Source organism: Xenopus tropicalis, chromosome 1 (assembly GCF_000004195.4).
Source record: "Xenopus tropicalis strain Nigerian chromosome 1, UCB_Xtro_10.0, whole genome shotgun sequence".
Classification (NCBI taxonomy): Eukaryota; Metazoa; Chordata; class Amphibia; order Anura; family Pipidae; genus Xenopus; species Xenopus tropicalis.
Window position 1 is genome coordinate 163313145 of NC_030677.2, and position 25174 is coordinate 163338318.

The window sequence follows — 25174 nt, forward strand, 5'->3', positions numbered from 1 at the left end:
TAACCATAAAATGAGTCTGCTTGTAAGAACCAGTGAAATGATTCATCTCAGCAGAGAACGTCACATCACTACACTTGGTGCAATATTAATAAAAGTGTTAAAATACCTGAATATAGGTCTGTTATGTTATTATTTCTTTCTATATAGTGCAATACATAAAACAGATAGTGTATAAATTACTAAGGGCTGTGACACACGGGGAAAGTAGTCGCCACGCAACAAATCTCCCTTTTTGAAGGCGACTAATCTCCCCGAAATGCCATCCCACCGGCTAGAATGTAAATCACAGCACAATGCTGCCTTGTATCTACTGTCTAATGTTACTAAAGATGCTTACAATCTGCCCCAATTTAACGACATGCCCAAAAGCAGTTTCCACGGCAAGAAGCCCTGTACCTACTGAATGCCCAGGAGCAAACAATAGAACAGCAATATCCACTGGTAGGTGGCCGCTGAGGTGTGTGTACTTGAGAAAATACTTGACTCTGCTGACTACTATTACAGATAGGGGCAGTAAATGATCACATGGCTACATTAATGATCACGTTAATGATCACATTGGCTACATCAGTCCATGCATGTTGGCCGCGGGTTCTGCCAACAGAATATTCCCTGGTGCCGCACTAGGATTTATTTGTAAAGAATTATTATACAAGGAAATCAGTCAGAGTTATCTAAGTTTCATGGAAAGTAGAAAATAGAAAGTTCACCCCCTAGCCTATAGTTTAGAGATGAGTGTGTCACCTTATAGCACCAGTTTTACCACTTTGTACTTACTGCCGCCAGAGTGCCTATAATGCTAGAAGTAGTGAGAGCCGTGATTCATGTTACACTTGTACAGAGAAGGAAAACACTAGGTTTAGTTTTGAGTCTATACTCACACAGATAACAATATTAAAAGACCACAAGCAGCATTACTTATTCCATGCATGTGTATTTATTAAGGCCTAAGGAAATGCATGTCACATGCAAGGATATTTATAACTCCTTAACAATGCATACAGTCAAGCTGAAGTTTAAGGGGGTTGTTCACCTTTGAATTAACTTTTAGTATGATTTAAAAGTAATTTTCTGAGAAAATTTGCGATTGGTCTTCATTTTTTATTATTATTAGTAGTAGTTTTTTATTTATTTAATTTTTAGTTTAGCAGCTCCCCTGTTTGGAGTTTCAGTTACTATTTGGTTGCTATGGTCAAAGTTACCTAAGCAACTAGGGAGTGTTTTGGATGAGAGACTGGTATATGAATAAGAGAGGGCCTGAATAGTAAAGAGAGTTGCAAAGAGTAAGAATAACAATAAAACTGTAGACTCACAGTGCAATAGTTTTTGGCTGCCAGGGTCAGTGGCCCCCATTTAAAAGCTGAAAAGAGTTGGAAGAAGAAGAAGGCAAATAACTAAAAAAACTATAACAAATAAATAATGAAGTTAATAGTGAAAAGTTGCTTAGAATTGGCCATTCTATAACATAGTAAAAGTTAACTTAAAGGTGAACCACCCCTTAAAGAAAAGTGGTCTCAGGGCAATGCAGGAATGCTGGGGCCACTAACTTAAGAACAAACAGAGTCAATTATCAGGGATTCCAAACCAGTGCTCCTTCCGAACCTTCAACAGACTGAGCAACCCTGCCATGAGCCGAAAAATATTGACAGTCGGTGTATCAATAAGTACTGTAATTTATCATTTTGTCAATAATTGTTGTAGTACCTTCTTTGCCCAACCCTAACTCCAGTACAGTTTAAAATGACTGGAAAACCCCCCTTCTGCATTGTACAGACTAAGGCCAAAGTAAATCCAGTTCATCTTCTGGACCTAGAAGAGCCCATTCTGCAAAGCGCCCTAAACAAATGGCAAGTGTGTAGCATTAGATATATTTGATATGTGCCTGATATGTATCTGATTATATTGTGTACTTGCCCATGTGTATGTTAAAGGACAAGGAAAGGCTAAGTCACTTGGGGGTGCCAAAATGTTAGGCACCCCCAAGTGACTTTAACGCTTACCTTGTACCCCGGGCTGGTGCCCCAGTTAGGAGAAAACAGCACCTGCCCGAGGTACCTGCGAGTGATCGCTTCCTCCTTCCAGCTTGTTTTGCCGGGACCCCACGACTGGCGCATGCGCAGTAGAGTGAAAAGCCGACTTCTCTGTTAAAGTTCGGGTTTTTCACTCCACTGTGCATGCGCGTGCGAGCGAACAGGAAGGAGGAAGCGCATCGCTGCTACCCCGGGCTGGTGCTGTTCTCTCTGAACAGGGGCACCAGCCCGGGATAAAAGGTAGGCGATTTAAGTCACTTGGGGGTGCCTAACATTTTGGCACCCCCCAAGTGACTTTGCCTTTCCTTCTCCTTTAATCCTGTGTGTGTAGTTTGCCCAAGCTTGCATGTGAGTGCAGGAAGGGCACCAGTTACTCAAGATAAAAATTAAATTTTTTAAAGCCACAAACCAGTGGAGCAATACCAGTTTCCATTTCCTGTAGATTCCTTTACATCAGATAGTGAATTATCTTCTATTTACAATCTGTTTATCTTCACATCTGTCTATATGTCCATGTGTTGATTCTTATTGCATTGTTTGTGCTTCGCTACAGAACTGAGGAATTACTGGCCTAACTGTAGGATAAATAATCTTTCTACTTCTGCTTCAAAACCTACAATTGTGATGTCCAACCTCAGGTGACCCTGGTTATTGTTCAACTTTAGTTCCCAGCATCCTGCAGCTGCAGTTGGACAAGAGGGAAAGCACAGGTTGGACCTTGCTCTGGTTGAACTTTCCACTATGAGTAAAACACAGTTAAACATTTCTTTTCCGGAGAAGATGAGCAGTTACTTGTTTCTGCATGAAGGGTTAAAGAAATAAAAAGACGGAATAATTGTTTTCTACTCACGTACTTTTCGCTTTCTGCCTCGCTTCTCTGTTGAAAGGTGTCCGTGGAAAAGAGTTTGCTGTTAATGGTACAGTGCCAGGCTTCCTCCCTCTGCAGCGGGATCCCTGCTGGAACGGTTCCCTCTTTCCGCTCTGTGGGAATACAAATTCACAGAAGCAGCATGACAGTGGTGCAAAGAGCAAGCACTTGTCCTCTGAGCTCACAGCTCCAGGCACAGGGGTAAAACCATTGATCGGGTTTTTTTTCCAAATATTTGCAGGAGTGATGCTGGAGAGTTAATACTGGCAGCGGGAATCTGCTAGTCAATGGTGTTGAGTGTCACAGCGGGATGTGAAATTGTGAGTTTAGCCTGAAGCCTGTGAAAGCGCCTGCTCCCTGCCTGGCTTTCAGTAGCGACAGCAGCCTTTGCCTGAATCCCTTCTGGCTCCTAGTGGCTGGAATGCCTGAGAACTGCCTCACTGACTCCATGAACACCAGGACAATGCACTTTCAACCCAAAGCAGCTTTCATTAAGCCTGCAATAAACTATCATCTGCTGACCCTTCTGACAGAGGTTTTTTTTTATATTTTAAATTAAGGAGTATATTGCCTAACAATCAAGAAAATTGGAAGGCGCTAACTGCTGAGTCTTTAATACAAAGGGACCTTCGGAGATCTGTAACTGGGGTTTGATATCAGTAAATCAAGTCATTTAATACTTTGCAACACTCTCTTTCAACACATGACACAAGTGATTATGTTAAACAGTAGTGGGCAGCAGACCCCCTGGTTTGTGGGTTGGGGCAAATTACAAAAGTACCATCTCACTGCATGTGTGCAGTATATTTATGCTGTCGAGTTTTTCTTAAGGCAATTGCTATATGGTAACATTGGAAATTATTACTAATGTTTTCCATAGCAAACCGATTTTAGCAGTCTAACTCAGAGTTAGGGGCACAAACAGCAGGTTGGTAGCTATGGATTACTTAGCATATAGGAAACATTTTGCTCATGTTCCTTTATAACAACCCCCATCAGGCCTGTATTAATTACTGGCATATTGCACATTTACAGAAGCAACAAATTAAATAACGGATGTTATTTTAAAACAAAAGTAATACATATGTCCATGTCCAGATTTAACATTGCAGGAGAGAACATTAGGAGTGCATGAAAGTGGTTATATTAACTGTATTTAGCAAGGGGGGAATCCAGCACACAATCCCCCGGTAGATGATCATTACTGATCCCTTGGGGGGCTTATTGTGACTGGAACAGCTAATCACTCCATCTGTCAGTGTGACATTATATCTGAAGTGATATGACTTTCCTATGCTTTTAATCCTTAGTACATTCTTATTCCTTGTATACATTATAGCAAATATTTTTCAAATATGTCATCATCCCACACAAGGATTTGCAAGGGGTTAACTGAACAGTAGTTAAAAGGGTAGTTTGTCACATTTTTATTATGTAATAGAATATGCTATTCTAAGCAATGTTTCAACTTGTCTTCAGTTTGTACAGATTTTGAATGATTTGCCTTTGTCGTCTAACTCAGAAGCCAAGAACTATTTCTTTGTGAGGCTACAACTTTTTTTTTTCTTATTCCAGTCTCTCATTCAAACCACTGCCATGTTGCTATGGTAAATTAAACCCTAGCAACCAGATAACTGTTAAAACTCCACAATGAAGAACTGCTGGCAGGGAAATGGACATAGGCGACCAGCCTCTGCCTAACAAGTGCATCAGTGCCGTAACTTGGTTGCGCCAGGTACCAATGCAAACAAGTTTTCTAAGGGGGCCTGGCGCGAATTGTCCCTCCTCTTCCGGCCCGCTGGCGTTACACCTACCAGGCCACAATGTTGTCCCCCCCGGGGGCTGCCGTATAGCTAGTTTTGCCACTGGAGTGCATCATTTAGAAGTTAGGGAGTGCCACTGTGACTGGCAAGCACTGGGTTCAAAGTAGCCCTACACTAGGGCAAGCAGTAAGTACACAGCTACCTTGTGCTTACCCAAGCTCTGTTTTGTATCTTATGCCAGATCAGCACCAAGGAGTATGATTTTGCAAATTGTACCCCTTAATGCTATTGTACTTTGGGCCAAGGCACTGTTAAAGGAGTGCTTGATTTGGCTTTACTAAAGCAAGCTGTGCTTCTAAGATGAAATATGACACAATCGGTGTATGTAATCTCCTCCATAAGATATAGATGCCACCACTCCTATGAGCCCACAGGCAGGCAACCTGAGTCTCTCGCTGTTTCACAATGGCACCACCCATCACATCAATGTCCCACACACAGAAGAGGCCCGCCTGTTATTGTCGCATACACATGTGACAGCAAAGATTTCTTTTGTTGTCTATAGGAATCTACGTGGCTCCAAAATAAAAATTTCAGATTAGTCCAGCTTTCATCTGAAGCTTAGCGTGACATGGGGGCACCTGTCCCACATTACATGAGAAACTACTGCTTGTTTGGGGGAAGCTGTAATAGCAATTTATTAGCCCTAATTTATTTTCTCCACCAGTCCAACAATAAGAGCCACCCTTTATACTGTATTGCACTCTGATGCCTAATGTGTTTAGGGCAGGAATAGCTAGATCTTCCCATTCTATCTGTTGCAGAACTGCATATCACAGCATTCTTTCCCTCTGGCAGTCCATTTATTTTGGAGCAGCTGAAGGCACTGACAACAACATTCCCTGCACAATTCATTGCTGGTCCTGTGAGTCATATAATGCTTGCTCAATATGGGCATAATGCACCTCACCCATATCTGTATGTTAAATGCCTAATGGGTATCATTGTTAAACTTATTGTCTCATAATTACACCTTTCATATAATAACAGCTTCCAGAATGAGATCAGATACTGACAGATACTAAATATTAAACATTTTTCATAGATAGATTAAAATACTTTTGTGAAGCTGGTCAGTTATTAAAAATGTCATTACAATGTACAATAAATCCCTGGGATGGGTATGTATAAAATGGGTCCATCCCAGGCTGGCTACAATATAATGGCTACCTATCCTTTAGTTTGTGTAACAGAAGATGACATGGGCAGGAATGTGCAATATATAGAATTCTGGGTATTATTAACACACTCTAAATGAGTGATAATAATGGTGCTTTAAAGGCCTTTGCTGGTACTGAACATGAACATACTGAAAGGGATACAGACAATGCATGGCACCTTATCAGATGCCTAAGACACCACAGGAAGGCAGCCATCAGGCATGTAGAAAGGGTGCAGCAGTGCCATAGGGTGTAGTATAGAAAATAGCGTGCGCCCTTCAATTTCGTGTGATATACTTTTTTAGAAAGTATAATATCTTACAATGTCATTGGTGCGTGTATAGTCAGCTTTAATCATAACAAAATCATTGTGAGGGAGGGTTTCCCAACAGGCCATACAAAGGGATGAAACGTTACCACTGCAGCTCATATTTGAAGACTCAGTACAGGTATAGGACCCATTATCCAGAATGCTCGGGACCAAGGGTTTTCCGGATAAGGGGTCTTTCAGTAATTTGGATCTTCGTACTTTTAAGTCTACTAAAAAATCAATAAAACATTAATTAAACCCAATAGGATTGTTTTGCATCCAATAAGGATTAATTATATCTTAGTTGGGATGAATTACAAGATGCTGTTTTATTATTACAGAGAAAAAGGAAATCATTTTTAAAAATCTGAATTATTTGGTTAAAATGGAGTCAATGAGAAGGCTTTCCGTTTCGGGGCTTTCTGGATATCGGGTTTCCGGATAACGGATCCCATACCTGTACTTGTCCAGTTTTCCTGACTCTTGTCTCAGAAGAACACAAAGAAATTCTAATTTGGGATGTATAGGGTTTCTCAGTGCTTTTATTCCCTTTTATTTTATTTACAGTTTGCAATTGTATGTCTTTGTAATATCTTTTTTTTGTATACATAGATGCACTGTTTTCTTTTGCAATATTAAACATAAAAAATTAACCCTTTGGCTGCTGGAGTACTGGCTAAATTAGTAGAGACTGACTACAGTGAGAATGAGTGTAAAGTGAGGTACTACCTGTCAGAAAGCAGGGAGATAACCATATTAGCTTTCTATCACCTGTTAATGATAGATGGTGGCAGCATATTAATTTTCTGGGTGTTGGTATGCTTTGGGGCATCTGCCATTAGTCTAACCTGGTGTAAGGTGACTGGGACCTGAGCTTTTAGCTCCTTGTGGCCACACCCAGACTCACGTGTGGCTGAGAGTGCCATTCTCATGACAATATATATTTATTTATAGCAAGCTTTGCTATAATATTTATAATATTCCATTTACTTTTAACTATACTGTATTATGCCATATAAATGGAAACAAAGACTATCATAGATTGTTTAGAAATATTGAATAGAATAATCGCTGGAGTGTGCCTTATTTTATCGTACAATGCTTTAAGGTTATGCAGATGTCAGTTATTGGGTGGTGGTGATACTAAGTGAAGCAGACATGAGCTGCAGGGAGAGAATTATAATCTGTGCATTTCACTTAAAGGTTGGGGGTCAAGTTTGACATCATCAGGGGAGAGGCTGGGTCAGTGAGCAGCACCCCGACATACAGCAACACCGTACTAGCTAAGAGTGCACAGTGACCAATATGCAACAGCCTACTCACAGAACAATAACAATGAGATATAACATGGTCAGTAATGCTGAAAGCGTCTTTCAACTTTAGGAAAATGCAACATTAACAAATATATAAGAGCTGCAAAATTGAAATTAAAAAATAAAACTCTCAAATAAAAACCTCTGCTTATGGGATATCAGTTTTCTGCTGATAGGTACACAAAATTCTCCTGTAGAAGTTTGGTCTCTTGATTAGCCAGACTGTGCTGCCATCATCACTTACACAGGCCATAGAAGAAAAGTAATATCAGCAATGTCCCTGGCTATAAAATACTAAGCAAACTATATTATCAACAGAAGAGGCTGTAATGATTGATAATATGGCTGTGTGTGTACAAGTGACTCTGCAAGAGGGGATCAAAGGGGATCCTGTCATAAATTTCTCTTTTTATTATACGTATATAACACAAGTGTAATGGGAGCTCCTTTTTTACATCCAATGTCATTGTACCTTAGAGAGTCATTGACCCCTATAGTGATGAACTTTCATATGGGAATTTTTACTATGCTTGTGTGCAACAAAAAGAACATTGCTCTGCATTATTGTAGTATAGAGTTAAGACCATGGTAATTCTACTATAATGCACAAGCACTATAACAAATGTTACATATTAAGTGAATAGTGGACCCGTTATTGTAAATGATAAGGATAATAAGTCACCGAGGAGTTCCATGACCATATAAAGACACAAGGCTGAAGGCCGAGTGCTTTTATACAGGTCATGGAACTCCAAGGTGACTGCTAATATCCTCATATATTACACCAGGAAGTGTATTATTTATTATTATACACACATTTCATGTGAGAGAAATAATATCACTAAGCTGCACTAATAACTGTTGACATAAATAAGCACTGTTTACAAAGGTATCTTTTACAGGATATTCACGGCCCTTGTGTTTTATTTTTAAAGAAATGTGCCTGGTATGGAATCCATGCCCTACATGAATGCAATTGGCTTTTGGTCTCATATGCTCATAACTCTACTGTGACTAATTAATATCCTTATATTTTACAAAAGAAAGTATGGCATGATGGATATATTATATATTTCTGAAATGCAACAGTCTGGCATGTAGACAGGTTAGCAGGTGTTAATAGCATCCCAAAGCTAGCAAACATACACTATATATGGTTCAGCACAAGGACCAAATCTCATTGCTAGCTAGCCATCAGGGAGGCATCATATCTGGAAGTAAGTGCCTGAACATGCTTAGCCACAAACATTTGCACTACCTACCCCCCAACTAGGTCACAAACTAGAATTCATTTGCCCAAACCCAGAATATGCCCCCTCCCTCCATGCCACACATCTTGGCATCTATTTCTTGCCCTCCCATTTCCAGTTAGCTACAATGCTGGCATTATTTCACCCATAGGGCTGATCTCCCTTGCTACCTTAGCTCATCCACAAGTGTGCTCTTTCCATAACTCCGCCACAATCCCTCTATATGCTCTACTTAGTAGCAGCTACTTGTCACAGCTACTAAACGCCAGATAATACCTTGCCACTAAATGCCAGAAAGTACCCTGCCATTGACAATACTGAGAATTGCCTCTGCTAAAACACACTTAGGGGTACATTCATGAAAATGCGAGTTCGAATCCCGAATGGGACAAATTTGGATTGGATACGAAAATTTCTGAAGATCGCAAATATCACGAAAATGCTTACGAAAAAAATCGTATTAGTCACGATGATATCATATTGGCGATCCGAAAGTCATGAAATTTTCGTACGGAACGATTGTAAACCTTTCCGATTTTTTCGTGCAAGTGTACGAAAAAGTCACGCAAGCGTACGAAAAAGTCGCAAGGGCGTTGAAAAAGTCAAATGAATGCTCCGAGCGTTCGTGTCTTAATAAATCTGCCCCACAGAGTAGGAGGATATTTACTGGTTCCCTCATGGTCCATCTTTACATAAAAGAATTATATCTTTTGAGAATTCACTACCAGGCCAGGGCTCATACAGTGGAGAATTACCAACCACAGGTATATTTTGTTTAGTGTCAAAATAGTGTGGTTTGTACACAGACCCTGTATATGCAGGTTAGAAATGGTAAAACTATTAATTTTTTCATTAATTTATAAATTTATGGCACATACAAATTTTTTTACATAAATATGGAGGCCTCCTATAAGTAATAGTTTTAAATGTCTTTTGGTGTGTGCCTTAAAACTTTATTTTAGTTTATATGATGTTGGTCTATGAACCAAACCACCCCAATTAAAGGGGACCTGTCACCCAGACAAAAATAAAAGTCCTTTGAAATTAAACATGAAACCCAAGGTCATTAATTAAAACACCCACACATCTTAAATACTTTAAAAATCAGAGTTGTCAATCCCATAGAGGCTTGCCCCGCCTCTATAGACAAGATTTAGGGATGATACAAAGCTTGTCTTGATGAAAAGAGTAAAGGCAAAGTTCTATTTTTCTGCAGTTTTTGAGTCCCTGTCTCTTCTCTGCTTAAGAAACCCATTTGCCAACCATTACCAATCTTCTCACATACATTTAATAAGCTCTGCAGGCTACATGGCGGACCCTCTAAACTGTCAAAATGTGATACAATAGTTGGTACATTACTGGGCAGCATAAAATAAATGCCTGCATCTAATGTATCAGTTGCTATGTTTTAGACTTTAATAAAGCTCAAGGAGCAGGCTCAGATTGTAGTTGCTGCAGCTGAAAAATGTTCTGACAAATGGAAAAAAAGCTGCATTCTGCTTAATGAGCTGCTAGAAGAAAAAGAGACAGGGAAGAATTTGTTTGTTTTAAGCCCAAAGTTTGTACACGGTCTAGTTATCCACTACAACCAATCATATACTTTCATAGAGGTTCCCAGTAAATGGTACCTGCTGGTTGGTTGCTATGGGTTACTAGACCTGATCCAAACTGCTACTTTATTACACAACTTGCATTTTATTGGTTAACACTTTGAGGAATACCTGTCCTACCATTACCTTTAGCAGCAGAAAGGAAGTCAGAATATTTTTTCCAGTGGCGACTGATTTCTTTCACAGCTTTATTCTCAGGATCGATGCGCTGAAGTTGCTGCAACCGGTCCTCTAAGCCACGAGCTGCTTCCAGCAGAGGAGCAGGATCTGCAATATAATAAAATGATAAGCAAGACAGTACAAATATACTCCATTCCTGCCACAACCAAAACTCACTGAGCTCTAGCCTGGAGCACTTGCTGGTGCATTTACATTACAATGCACAAATTACTTTATTTTACATCACTTTTAGAATAATTATTAGCATTTGCGAGATTTTTGGTAACCTCACCCTTCTATACCCACTGCTGAGTAAGACAATATTGCACAAACTCAAGCTGTATTTTGCCGATTAATACTTTTAAGAGGAACAAAGAAAGCCATAGATGTTATATGAGATCATCCCATTTCTATTTAGTTTGTTATAATGATTGTAGTTGCACCACTATGTATGTATGTAGTTGCAGAAACTATGCAGAAATGTCTGCCCTTGTGCTATAGTAAGGTCAACACTGCTGGGGCTAAAGATATAATGGGCGATACAATGTGGTTTCTTGAATGTGGGCCTGAAATGTCCTGCACTGAGATACCATCACCAGCTTCCTCAGTCTATTGTATCAGTCAACAAAATAAAGTGATGTAAACTTACTGAAAGTGGTAGTCTGAGCACTTTTGCAATTAGCATACATTTTCTGTTTTGGTGTTTCCCAAGATTCAGTTTTAGGCTGCTAATACCATACTATACTATGTCAGCGACCATAACAGTCTAGGCACTTTTCATGCATTTTGCAGAACTGCCCTCCTCCTTGCCAATAGGATTGTGCAGTCTGCGTATGTGCCAATCGTGGAAGAGAGGGATAGAGAGAAATAAAACATTAATAAAATGGATTGAAGCTGTCTTCTATTACAGCAAGGAAATCATACACTAGCACTGCAGCTCATCTCTTGACAACAACAGTATTCATAGGTGCAAACCATTACCTGATATTACAGATTTACTTGCATCCTAGACAAGTTAGAGACAGAGTGCAGACCACCCCTCAATGTTCAGCAATGCTCCATAGGGTAGCACTCTACACTTGAAATATAAATGCCTGGGTCATTAAAAAACCAAAATATGCAAAAGATCAAACAGGTATAGCACTCACCAGGGCTTGGTGAAATACAAAAAGTAATTTAGTGTTAACCCAACTTTTTGGTCACTAACTGCGACTTTTGTCAAGGGAAATAAAACCAGACTTTCCCTTGACAACGGTCAAAGTTAGTGACACTGTTTTGGCCAGATAGAGGTATTTTAGTTTTTATCACGTTATAATATTTGCAGTCTATTTTTAGATCATGCTAATTGGCATATTGCCTTCATACACCTGCCAAATGGGAAGAAAACACTGTCTGCCAACTGAGTCATCAGCTGTTTATTGGCCTATGAATGGGGACTAAACAAAGACCTTCTTGACTCCACCAGAAATGCATTGTGCTGTGGGTGGATCTCCTTGGGCCCTCATGTGATCTTATAGCCCTCCCCGAACTAAATGATAGGATCAGCCCTATTCTGGTCCACTAACTGGGTGGCATTCACCTTTAAATTAACTTTTAGTATAATGTAGAGTGTGTTATTCTGAGACAGTTTGCAACTGGTCTTCATTTTGTAATATTTACGGTTTCTGAATCGTTTAGCTTTCTTGTTCAGCAGCTCTCTAGTTTGGAATTTTAGCAGATATCTGGTTGTTAGGGTGCAATTTAACCCAGCAACCAGGTAGTGGTTTAAAAGAGAGACAGACATATGAATAGAGGAGGGCCTATATAGAATGCTACATAATAAAAAGTAACAATAAAATTGTAGCCTCACCCCAAGTGACCCCATTTGAAAACTGTAAAAAGTCAGAAGAGGAAGGAAAATAATTAAAAAAACTATAAAAAAAAAAAAGACCCATTAAAAAGTTGCTAAGAACAGGCCATTCTAAAACTTTCTTAAAGTCAACTTGAAGGTGAACCACCCCTTTAAATCTATTAACTGAAAAGTAATGTAAACATAATGTCAGCCCAAAGGTACCTGACACAAATATACAATTAATTTAAATTGCAAAGTTTTCAGAGGAGCACTACCCACATGATAGCATAAAACTTCTAATAAGGCTTAGATCCCCTTTAAGTACATTGAGGACTGAGATTTGAAAACTGGGTTCCTTGTGAATACAGCCATTACATAAACCAGGGACTGGTTATTCAGCAACAATGCCATAGTTAGATTTGTGGGCAGCCCTTTGCAGATATAAAACGCCATTATCACTATACATACATACATACATGTTGCACCGTCTCTCTAAATACATACAAACACCACATATGTGCATGCAGAAGTCTAACCGTGGACCCGGGGATTATGTATATCACACAACCTTTATGAAACGTAATATCTTTCACTGTATATCACTAGCCTTTGCAGTGCGCCCTTTTATTCTCTTGTGGTCATTTCTGGGTGAAAGGAAGAAGGCACAGAGGAGTTGGGGCCACAGAGTTTGATCCCCCATAAGGCCAGCCCTGCTCTCCAGAAAAATGCTGGAATTATTGAACACAATATTACCAAATAATATATGGTTAAATGTTTCTAGCAAGCTTTTATGGGCAATATTGTGTGAGCCACATATTTACCCTACACTGCTTCATGACAAAAGATAAAGGATGTAGATGAAAGGACTGCCCTTCAAGACAAATTGTAGTGTTCCAAACATATTGCCTCCGAATCACCTTCCCGCACTGCTGGAGCCTTGTACACATACATCTGTAATGCTTTCTGCAGTAGTTCATCATAGCTAGACAGTGCCTGACCCCACACCCGTATCGCAAACCACCTATACTGCACGGAGATTACTTTTGCTCTGGTATAACAAGGTTACACTTTCAAAGATGAAGAAAATAAGCTACAGCTAAAGCAAATGAATATGACTGACTCACAGGAGCTCCTGGGCCTACTGACCCCCTGCTTTTATCAGAGGAAATGATTTATTGCACACTTTCTTCAATCAGCTATTCTAGGCAGCCCTCCCCTACAGCAACGATCTTTAGCAATCCCAACATGATACCAATATGCATACACTTAGTCCTAATTACATTTAAATGGAGATCAGATGGCACGGTGGTCATAAAAATCTTCTCCTGTTGGGCAGGGATTGGCGACTGGGCACCAGCCCCCCTGCTCCCATGAAATCACTTTTTGTGAAGAGGAAAGTAGGTCAATAATCCAAGGCAGAAAACACACAGGTTGTATACATTGCAATACATATTCTAAATTATACAGTTCTTGAACCTCTAACCCTACTCTGAAAGCTTTTTAACTGAAGAGTGTGTACCTCTAAATCCATTTTGATTTGCCCAGATAATCAACTGGTTCCTTGTGGACTGGAAGACATGACATACACTATCACATGATACCTTATAAAGTCTGATAGATGGGTTGCTTGCTGCCCTGTGCATATTTGCCGAGTTTATTTTACATGTAGCAAAGAGGTGGGTCTGGCAGAGGCATTATCACTCTTATTAAAGGAAACACAATACAGTATGTAATGGATCACTTTTTCAGAACTTCCTCTAGTACAAAAGAACAATTCCTAAAATTAAATCTCTGTATTATGGGCTGAGAGGTAGTAGACTTTATGCAATTTATTAAAGAAAGTGCAGTCAATTTCCCTTGCTATGCTAGGCAACATACCGATGGCGGTTAATATCATAGCCATATAAATATTGGAATACATATAACATCAGGAGTGCGTATTTATACCTCTATGTGGATCTATTATAAGACAGTATTACATGACCTAAGAGTAAGTGCAGAAAATAACCCATCAGCCATTTAGCGCTAACATAATATTAAGAAAATATGAAGAGCTTCACTGGACGTAACTAATCAACCACCATAGGATCCCAAATCCATATCTAGCACCTAAACAACACAGTTGGTGCTCAGAACATTTTTCTGGATATTTGTGTTTAGTAACAAAGCAATAAATGCCAGAGGAGAAGGGCTCTGTATATCTGCAGGCTGCCAGCTTTATCAGTACAGACAGGCTGAATATTTAATGGGGCTGTTTTGAGCTTGTGAAGCAAGAATAACACTAAAATGTCTTTGTGGATGAGAGAAGAGAAGTGTAAGTTTGGTTATGGTAGGCAGAAAATGTGTTGGGGGATCAGGACTGACAAGGGGTCGATTTAAAGTTGATAAACACACATTTATTTACATGTTTAACACTTTCCACATGGAAAATTTTTGGCAAAACTGTTCTTTAATTCTCTCACTGCTTTTTCTTTACCTGAGGAAGGCTCCATTTGACTCACTCTCAGTCAGATCAGGTAGATCAGGGGTTCCCAACCTTTTTAACCCTTGAGTCACATTCAAATGTGCCACTACTCCAAGCCTCCCCAGGGACAGCCCCACAAATTGGGAACCATTGCTATAGGAGGATGTTACCATACCAACCCAGCGAACCTGACAGACCCAAGTGTCCATGGGCTGTTTAGAAAAATGTACTCTGGCAACCCTAGGATTCCTAGGAATGTGTGTACCTACACTGCTAGGAATGTGTCAATATCACTTTAACTGCAAATGGGGCAATTTCACATTCAAAGTGCCACAGCCCAAATAAGTACATGGGGGTATCCGGTTCCAAGGTTGTACATCTAGAGAGACAGAAAAGAATTATGGTATTTTCCAAGTATTTTAGTAAAAAGTTTTCTCTGCAGGAAGCAGAATCTGCTCTCAGCTATAAATAATTAGCTTGGGGTGGATGGTTACAGCTTGGTCTAAATATATATTAATGCAAATATCAGTGGAACAGTGTATCTTGAACTAACTTTCATCTGTATTGTCCAATGCACACCAGAATTAGATGAAAATCTTAATTTTTATTTCATGTGCATGGATTATAGCAGTGTTTTCATCTGTGTTCTATGCTTTGTTTAATGCAATGTATTTGCTGAATGACTGCAGGGAGATGCACAGCACCCAAATTTGTTGCTCATTAAGGCAGTGTGCACATTTTAAAATTATATTTTTATGTTGTTTCAATAGTAAACTAAAAAATAAAAAGTAAATACAAAAATGGAAAAGATGTGTGACATTTGTGGAGGATGTTCCACTGAAATGGTATTATAGATAAAGAAACTGGTGGTGAGCCTCCATGCTGATGGGCCCTAGGCAAGTGTCCCTTTTGCCCATTTATTAAAGCAGAAAGCTTGTGAAAAAATGGTATGCGGAAAAAATCAATTCCCCCTAGAACATGATTTTACAATAAATCTGCCGTAAAATATCAAAGTTCTCACTTTAGATTCAACTACAGTAGTGTCCATCAACCCAATTTTTGTTTGCCCACTAGTAACACATGCCTTAGGCTCTTTCCCATTCTACACAGGTTTAAAGCTTTTCAGTCCTTTATCCTCTGAAGAGCAATAATATCGACCAATTGCAGAAGTTAGTTTTGTGATATTTAAGAAAGATCATAAACCTCTGGTTGTGTTTTTCTTAAACTTCAGGAATCGATTTTCTGCATCTTCAACTTGTGTGATTTGGATAAACTAGTCGGCAGGTTGGTAGGTCAGCTCGATGGCTAGACAGTAGCGTTACCGGAACAGTCTTGCTTCTGTATAACTATTAGTGCTAAAATATTTGCTCGTTACAGAGCGTGAGCAATGGGATCCAGAAGAGTATCCAGCTAAAAGCAGTTCCATTTAACAATGGCCTTGAGGTTCAAGACAATAAAAATGATGACTTTACAGAAAGCCAGAAATAGGAAGGCTTTAAGAGACAGGAAAAAGAAGGATTGTGGAAATAAAACCTCTCTTTAAATGCATGGCAGAATTTATTAGTAGTTACGCACCTTAACAAAATTATAGGGAACATAAAGAGGTCACTTTCTGCTGTGCCTGATATTTTAGCCATAACTTCCTAATATTTTAGCTGTAACTTCATATTTTAGCATTAAGTACCTATTATTTTAGCCTGAAGTTCCTAATATTTTAGCTATAAGTTCCTAATAATTTAGCCATAACTAACTAATAATGGATCTTAATATTTTACCCATTACTCCCTAATATTTTATCCATTATTCCCTAATATTTTAACCATTACTCCCTAATCTTTTAGCCATAACTCCCTCATATTTTATCCTGAAAGGGGTTGCTCACTTTTAAATTAACTTTATGTATGACATGTATTTTTGTAGTTTTTTAGTTATTTAGCTTTCAGATCAGCAGCTACCTGGTTGCTAGGGATTTGTTTACCTTAGCAACCAGGCAATGGATTGCACAAGAGACTGGAATATAGGACAAAGACTGAATAGAAACAATTGTAACAATAACAATTGTAGCTTCACAGAGAAACATTTGTTTGGTTGCCGGGGTCAGAGACCCCCTTTAAAAGCTAGAACAAAGCAGAAAAGAAAGGCAAATAATTCAGAAACTAAAAAAGATTCATAATGAAGACCAATTGCAAATTTGCTAGAATTGGGATATTCTATAATATAATTAAAGTTAACTTAAACTACCCTTTTAACACCCTAATAGTTTAGCCTTAACTCCCCAATATTTTACCTCTAATATTATAGATATAAGTCTCTAATAATGTATCCTTAACTCCTCAATATTTTAGCCATAACTTGCAAAAAGTTCAGCCATAACTCCATAATATTTTATACATATATCCTGAATATTTTATCCTTAATTCTCTAATAAGTTAGACTTAATTTGTTTCCCAGTATTCCAACAGCCCAGTTTGATCCTGAACACACATACATAGATGCACTCAAACTTGCTTCTCAAATGTATGTCCAAAAAATATTTGTGTAGAGACATACGAGAGGTCACTGGTAAGAGTTTTTTTAGTCCAGCATATACTAAACTGCATTTAACGTTTTGTGTATATATCTTCCATGCACTAAACTGTACAGGTGTCATTTATGACTATCTGGGCACTATGCAGGGTTGGGTTGTGGCAAAGTAAGTTTTACATGTGCAGACGAGGAGGAGAAGGGGCTGGTGGTGAGTGAGCAAGTGAGTGGGCGGTAGGGGCCCCTGAGGGAGTGTATGGGCCCCTGTGGTAGAAGCCACGGTGGACCTTGCACCCCCAGTCCGATGTTGGCAGTGTGAAAAGTAAAAAAGCTTTGCCCACTGTATTCTGCTGTTGCAGAATTGTAATGGGTCTCTGTTTTTGGACTGCAGAGACATGTGGTTCCCCCCTAAGTAGAGTCACGTAAGGTCCCCCCTACCTAATTTTAGGAGGTGATTTATCCACATTCGAGTTAAGATTTTTTCCACGATTCAAGTTTCTTTTTTTTGCGCTAAAAAATCTTTGAAATTTCGAATTATGGTTCAAAAACTCTAATATCTGGAATGTAAAACATTGCCATCTAAAAGCTTGCGAGTTTCTATAGGAGTTAACGGTAGTTGTCCTAGGCAAAGTCAAGCCATAATTAAAATTCGAGATATTTGAGTTTTATTAGAGTTTGGAAACTTGAAAATTCAAGGTACTCAAGTTTTTTTATTCTAACGAGTTTACCACATTAATAAATAAACGAGAATTCAATATGGAAGTTTATTCGATTTAGAAAAACACACTCGAATTCACAAACTTGAAGATTGATAAATAAACCCGTTACTGTATTTCTGCAAAACCAATGTCAAAGTTTGCGATTTGCAGAATCAGAAAGGTTTTAATGATCTGGCTGGGTTGACTCTGTACCTTCTGATTATGCTACAGCCAAGGGCATCGCTATTATGTTATCCATCTAAAAGCAACCGTCCTTCAGCCAGGTACTCCTCTGTGTGCCTTTGAAAGGGTAAGTAATAAACAGACACACAGGGAGATAAACATTGTCTGTACCTCTCGCATCCATCTGGCACCATTCTGATTCTTAAACTGCTGTATTTGTATACACCAATTTTGAGTAATGTCTGTTTATTTAAGCAAAAGCCGAAACACGGACAGAAGCGGTTTGTGCCGAGGTAAGCAGGTGCATGCAGAACAGTATGTCTTCTCTCTGTCAGCATTACACCGTCATTAGCTAGTGTCTGCTCAGCAGGGTGTGTCATTATGTCTCCCAGGGCTGGTGTAATTATACATTGACATAATTAACCCAGCAAGCCCATTAGGCAGCCCGGCGAAAATTCATCTATAATTATTTGTTGTGTGCATGCTAATGAGTCCATCTGTACTGCCATTGTACAACACGAACAAATTAATTTACAAGTCTGGGTTCTTTTTTTTTTTTTTTTTTTAATAAGTTCAGGAGAAATACTTCCTGTTGCGGCAAGTTATAAAAACACGAGCGGATAATGGATGGACAGATATGACTACCTAGGAGGAGGGAACAGTAATGTTATACTTTATGTCAGTAATGGCAACAGTAACATGTTCTTCCAGAGATACCTTAAGGGCACTGGAAACATTAAGGATGTTTAGCAATGTATATTCAGGTTTGGATATCGTTCATCGGTGTCACACCTCTAATGCTTTTTTTTGTATAACGGGGCGTGTTTGTGTGACACAAAAGAACAATAAGAAAAACATATTTGTGCCAAAAAGAGAGACAAAAAGTGTGCCTTTCATGTAATGTGAGAACTAAAATCTTGCGCCAAAAACAAACCCAACACTTTTATATACCTCATATTCTCTTTAGTACCACAAGGAATCTCATTAGCTTACAGACCAATGTTACTTTGCTGCTGCCAATATTCCCTTTAAGCTGGGAGCTTGTGTGCACCACACAAATTCTGAGACCAGCGCACACAAAAACTTCTGGTACGCACAAAAACCTCAAGATTATGTATTTATTCTGACCTGAGCACACTGTTTTTAAAAATGTGCAGGCAAGGTTAAAATGTGCACAGAAAAAAAAGAAATAGATGGAACATTGGCTTCTACCTATAACGCCCTTATCCCCTCCAAGGTTTGCTTTCATTTTCAAAAGTTTTGTGACCAAACACAGTAAGTAGGGAATACTAGATAGTAAAATGCACACAAATGGGAATTTTCCTAGGCAAAGGGGAATGTCCACTGATATTGTGTGAGGCTTAGTAGCCCTTTTATTAGTTTTTATGAGTAAAATGACCAGGTCCCTTTTGTGGGTTGAAATGTCACTGATAAATACATACATACAAATACATACAGTTTTAAAGTGGCTGCTGTTTGGGGACAAGTACCGTATTTACTCGAGTATAAGCCGATCCGAATATAAGCCGAGGTACCTAATTTTACCTAAGAAAAGTGGAAAAACGTATTGACTCGAGTATAAGCCTAGGGTGGGAAATGCAGCCGCTACTGCTAAGTTTCAATAATCAAAATAAATACCAATAAAATTACATTAAATGAGGCATCTGTGGGGTATAGGTTTTTAAATATTTATTTAAGAAAAACCATAAACTAGCTCTGTAAGTGAAGAAGAGGGTCAACAAAAACAATATGGTATCAACAATGATACCTTAAGAATACTACCCCCTTAGCTCAATCAGCAACCAAGCTAAAACACAAAGAGTTAAAGTCCTTCAAAACTATATATAGAATATATAGAATATAAAGTGCAATATCTAGTGCAGAATGGGACAGGTGAGGATGGTAGATGAAGATGAATTTGGAAGCGGCCAGGGCACTGGAGGGTCTGGTTGCAGGTGGCCTAATTTGCACACAAAGGACAGGGGGTGCTAGTCTGGAGGGACCCATGGCACCCGACTCGAGTATAAGCCGAGGGTGACTTTTTTAGCATATTTTGGGTGCTGAAAATCTAGGCTTATACTTGAGAATATACAGTACATATGGAAAATGAAGCAGCCCCACATCATCCATAAACTTACACATCAATGTCCATTAATAAACAAAAATTATATAATTTTAATGATATGTTAAACATATATATTTTTAAAGAATAGCTTGTATTCTGATAATCATAGGGGCATTTTCAGTATATAGGTAATAATGCAAGTAACTGACAAGTTCCACGACTATCAAAAGACCTGAAGTTGAAGGCCTAGTGCTTTTATACAGGTCAAGAAACTCTGACACGATGTCTAATATTCTCATATTTAACATTAGGGGTTCATTACTTATTACAGAAGTCATTACAATCCATCTGTAAGAACAGGAGAGCTATGCAGAGACACTTGAGCCACTCTGCTGAGCAGAGAACGTAAAAGCAAAGATCGCTGGGATGGCTTAAGCAATCACATTAGCTGTGCTTTACCAGATTGGTGCTTTTACTGTAATGTGCCTCCATACTGAACCCACCCAAAACCAATATCAGAAGGCCTTGGGTCTCTATATGGTCATGGACCCCCTCGGAGACTTCTAATACAGCAGATCCCCCATTTTATGTTTTTCAGTAAAATCAGGGAAAAGCATTAAATACTGATGAGACCACAAAAAAAGTTGAAAAATACAGGAACACATGTAGGCAGATTTGTCAGAATGTGAGTTTAGAGCTTAATATATAAAAACTCTAATGCTAACTTTCACCCACTGATAAATTTGCTTCTAAAATCCCATAGGAATGAATAGGGTATGGGTGAGTTTTTATGTATTAAGCTCTAAACTCACATGTTGATAAATCTGCCCCTTAAAATCAGGGGGTGTAAAATTATGATTTCACTGTGGGGCCGATTCACAAAAGGTCGATAACGCTTATCGCATGCTTTTTTTGCGTTAAAAAGAATGTGATAATTAAGTCCCGATTCATCAAAGTCATTTCGCATGCGTTAAGACCCATATAGCATGCGCAAAAAAACGCACTATCGCAAAGCGTTATTTACCTTGCATTGCATTAATAAGCGAATAGAAATAATACTAACGCATGATTCACAAACAGATTCACAAACATATGAAGCGTTAAATGCGCTAAATATCGCATGAGTCTGTATGAATATTAACACCTACTTGGGGCAGGCGGTACTTAAAGAAAATTGTGGTTTGTGAGCTTTTGGCAACACAACATGGACTTTGCAATGGGATTTTTCAAGTATGTGTTGGCCCTAGAGTGATGCAGCCTCCAGTTTGCAAGGAAATGGTCATTTTCAGAACAGTAGTTTTCTGAAAGTAATGGGTACGTGTATAAAATCGTGCGCTAATATAGCAAGCGGCGAAATATATGGCACACAACGAGAAATAACACAAGAGTTAAATAACGCAAAGAACATCGCGTCTTAATTATGATGCCTGTCCTTTTAGTGAATCGAGTGTTAAGTCACAAAAAATAAGAAGTGATAACAGTTTTAACACATGCTATAAATAGCGCTCGTTTTATTGACCTTTAGTGAATCGGCCCCTGTATCTTTATAAGTTACAGTAGAGGATACGATATCCACTATATAATACACAAGTTTCATCGAGCCATGTGACAAAAATAACTTCACTAAGCACCAGTTATAACTGTTGGCAACATAAGCACAGTCTATAACTATATATTTTACAGGATATTCATACTGGTTGTGTTTTACAAAGCACTTAAGTTTTGATTTTTTTTTATTTATAAAATTTCACTTTTGACAGAAATGTTTCATTTCAAAACAACTCTAGTCATTCTTCTCACCTTAAATTACTTATAAAGAACTTCAGTATTGGCTGAAATAATAGATGAAGAACTCTTAGCAAAAGGAGAAAAGAAATAATTGATACTTCACTACCTGCTGATAACTTTGTCATTGATCTGACCAAATAGGACTTAGGTAACATTTCCTACTTTAAACGTGTGCGATTTCCAGTTGCAGAGTTAGAATGCAATTCAATAGGTGCAACACCCAACAGGAGCCAAGGAAGTAACAGCTCCTCAAGGCATGTGTAATTACAGAGCTCTTATGCCACGCGTGCTGTTCCCTGAACCCTACACCCATACAGCAAGGGGGAACTTACTGGTATTTTAGTGCAAGAACAGTATAGAGGAGCCTTGCTTTAAAAAGATTTTTTTGATAAATAAAATAAGCCAGAACATTAACCTTTTTTTATTGGCAGGATACAAATATTTACACATTTGAAATATTGTAAAAATCTTCATAACTGAAAATGTGCAGTAAAAATAGATAAATCTGCCTCTACAACTTAACTGAAAATAAATGAAGCAAGTTTGAATCCCGAATGGGAAAAATTTGGATTGGAAACGAAAATTTCTGAAGATCGCAAATATCACGAAAATGCTTACGAAAAAATTGTATTAGTCACGATAATATCGTATTGGCGATCCAAAAGTCACAAAATTTTTGCACCAAATGATTGTAAACAGTGGCAAAAGCGATCCGATTCTTTTCGAGCTGAAAATATGAAAAAAGTCGTGCAAGCGGCGAAAAACTCGCACAAGGTACGAAAAAGTCGCGGAAAATACGATTGGACCGATCGAACAAATGCTCGGAGTGTTCGTGGATAAGAAAATGTACCCCTAAGTCTACTAAAAAAGCAATTAAATAAACCTAATAGGATTGTTTTTCCTCCAATAAGGACGAATTTTATCTTAGTTGGGATCAATTACAAGATTGTTTTATTATTACAGAGAAAAAGGAAATTATTTTTAAAAATGTGAATTCTTTCATTAAAATGAAGTCTATAGGGCATAACCTTCCCATAAATGAGAACTTTCTGAAAAACGGGTTTCCGGGTAATGGATAGTATACCTGTAATATGAAGCCACTCCAGTCTGGTGTATACTAAATTAAGATAGGTAATGCTGGCAATCATTCTATTAGGTGGAAAACACTTAGGGGGGCATTAATTAACTTTTGGATTTTGATGGTTTTAAAGTTTTTTTAAACCACTACTAAACTTATTTCCATGAATGTCAGTCATTTATCAAAAGATCTGAACAGGTTTGGACTGGGATTCAAAATAGGCCCTGGCATTACAAGTACACAGAGGTCCAAACAGCCCCCCACCAGCCCAGTGAATAGTGACTGCCTATGGCATCTTACAGCAGCCCCTCTGGCATTCGCCTGAACCCACAAATTCCCAATCCAGGTCTGGATTCAAATTTAAAAAGCCCTAAAACAGAAAAGATGTGGAAAAATGTGAAAACCACAACTTATTGGTTTGTGGCACGAAAACCAAAACTTTTTCATGTTGTCGCACAAAAGCCAGCGTCAAAAAACCAAAAAGCCCCTAAAACAATGAAGCAAAGAAAGATCTTCCAGTTGTAAAATAACATCTGCCTCTGACTTCTACATGATCTCGACAGGTTTTATACGGCGTAGTTTTGCATTCGGATTTTGTTGCATAATAAGTCACGACACGTTATTTTTCCCACAACAAAATTGGGTTATGGAGTCAAAAAACTGAACGGAGCACAAAGGAGAAATTACACTGGCAACAGTGTAATTACAGATACAGAAGGGCTATCACAATTAGACAAAAAAGCCTAAAAAGTGTTTGTTTTACTCAGCATTAATTAGGTCACAATAATGTTCTTTAAAGGGGGAACACTATTCATAAAAATATTTATATTGTACTTATGCATTCACCTTTAAACAGACACAGAGATGAATGAAATTAGGCACATTACTTTAAGTGCATACTTATGTTTGCAGAACATTACTTTTAAATTATTTTTATGGTGTATATTTTATTTCTAAATTACATAATTCACTCTACTATTTAAATTTCTTGAACCAACAAATGTATTTTTTTAGCTGTAATATTGGTGTGTAGGCGCCATCTCAGTGTATTGTGCCTGAGTCTGAGCTTTCAGAAGGAGCCAGCACTACACATTAGAACTGCTTTCAGGTAACCTATTGTTTCTCCTACTCCCATGTAACTGGAGGAGTCCCAAGCCAGACTTTTTTACTACTGAGTGCTATTTTGATATCTACTGGGAGCTGCTATCTTGCTCCCTTCCCATTGTTCTGCTGATCAGCTGCTGGGAAAGAAAGGGAGGGGGGTGATATCATTCCAACTTGCAGCTCAGCAGTAAAGTGACTGAAGTTTATCAGAGCACAAGTCATATGGTTGTGGCACCTTGGGAAATAAAGTATATTGCTAGCTCCATTGATAGATGAAACTGTGTAACATCACCCAGGTTTTAGTTAGCTCTCTTTTAAAAGGACTCTATCCTCAAAACAAGATGTTTGTTGAGTGGATATCAGCACAAAAGTGCATATTGTTCCATGTAGCTCCACAGAGGCCAACACCACGCCTGTCATTGGAGATAAAGGAGAGGGCACATGACAGCAGGACTGGCAATCTGTAGATTCCAGCAAATGCCAGAGGTCTACCATAGACAGTTACTATTTAGGAGGCTGGTGGGGCTGTTTGGGTCTCTATGTAATTGAAATACTAGGGCCTATTTTGAATCCTAGTCCGGGCCTGCAGCAGATTCACTTTCCTCACCCTGGTTAAAAAATGCAGAAGCAGAAAAGCATATAATGCGCTCTGTGTTCCCCTACCTATTGTTCAGTCAAAAACAAATTATTCTAAATTTGATTATGGTGCCCCTCTTCCTGAGATACTCTATGTGCAGTCTGTGCCAATAATGTTACTTACTTCCTACAGTAAAAAAGATTTTGCTATTTTTTCTACACAGTAAATACCCTGGCCAACATTTCACACAAAAAAAGGTTTGTAGTGTTTCATCTGTGATTGCCAAACTGATCATTCCTGCAATGTATGCAGCGGTGTATTAGAACACTATAAATGCAGA

At 38.6% G+C, this 25174-nt stretch overlaps 1 protein-coding gene across 2 annotated transcripts in view; it reads right to left on the bottom strand.

Moving 5' to 3' along the window:
* cux2 (cut like homeobox 2) overlaps window positions 1–25174 on the bottom strand; it is a 202566-nt gene that overhangs the window by 38491 nt on the left and 138901 nt on the right. For both annotated transcript variants that reach the window (NM_001134814.2, NM_001244953.1), the window contains 2 exon segments: window positions 2885–3011; window positions 10491–10631. In NM_001134814.2, the coding sequence (NP_001128286.2) occupies window positions 2885–3011; window positions 10491–10631 (268 nt within the window).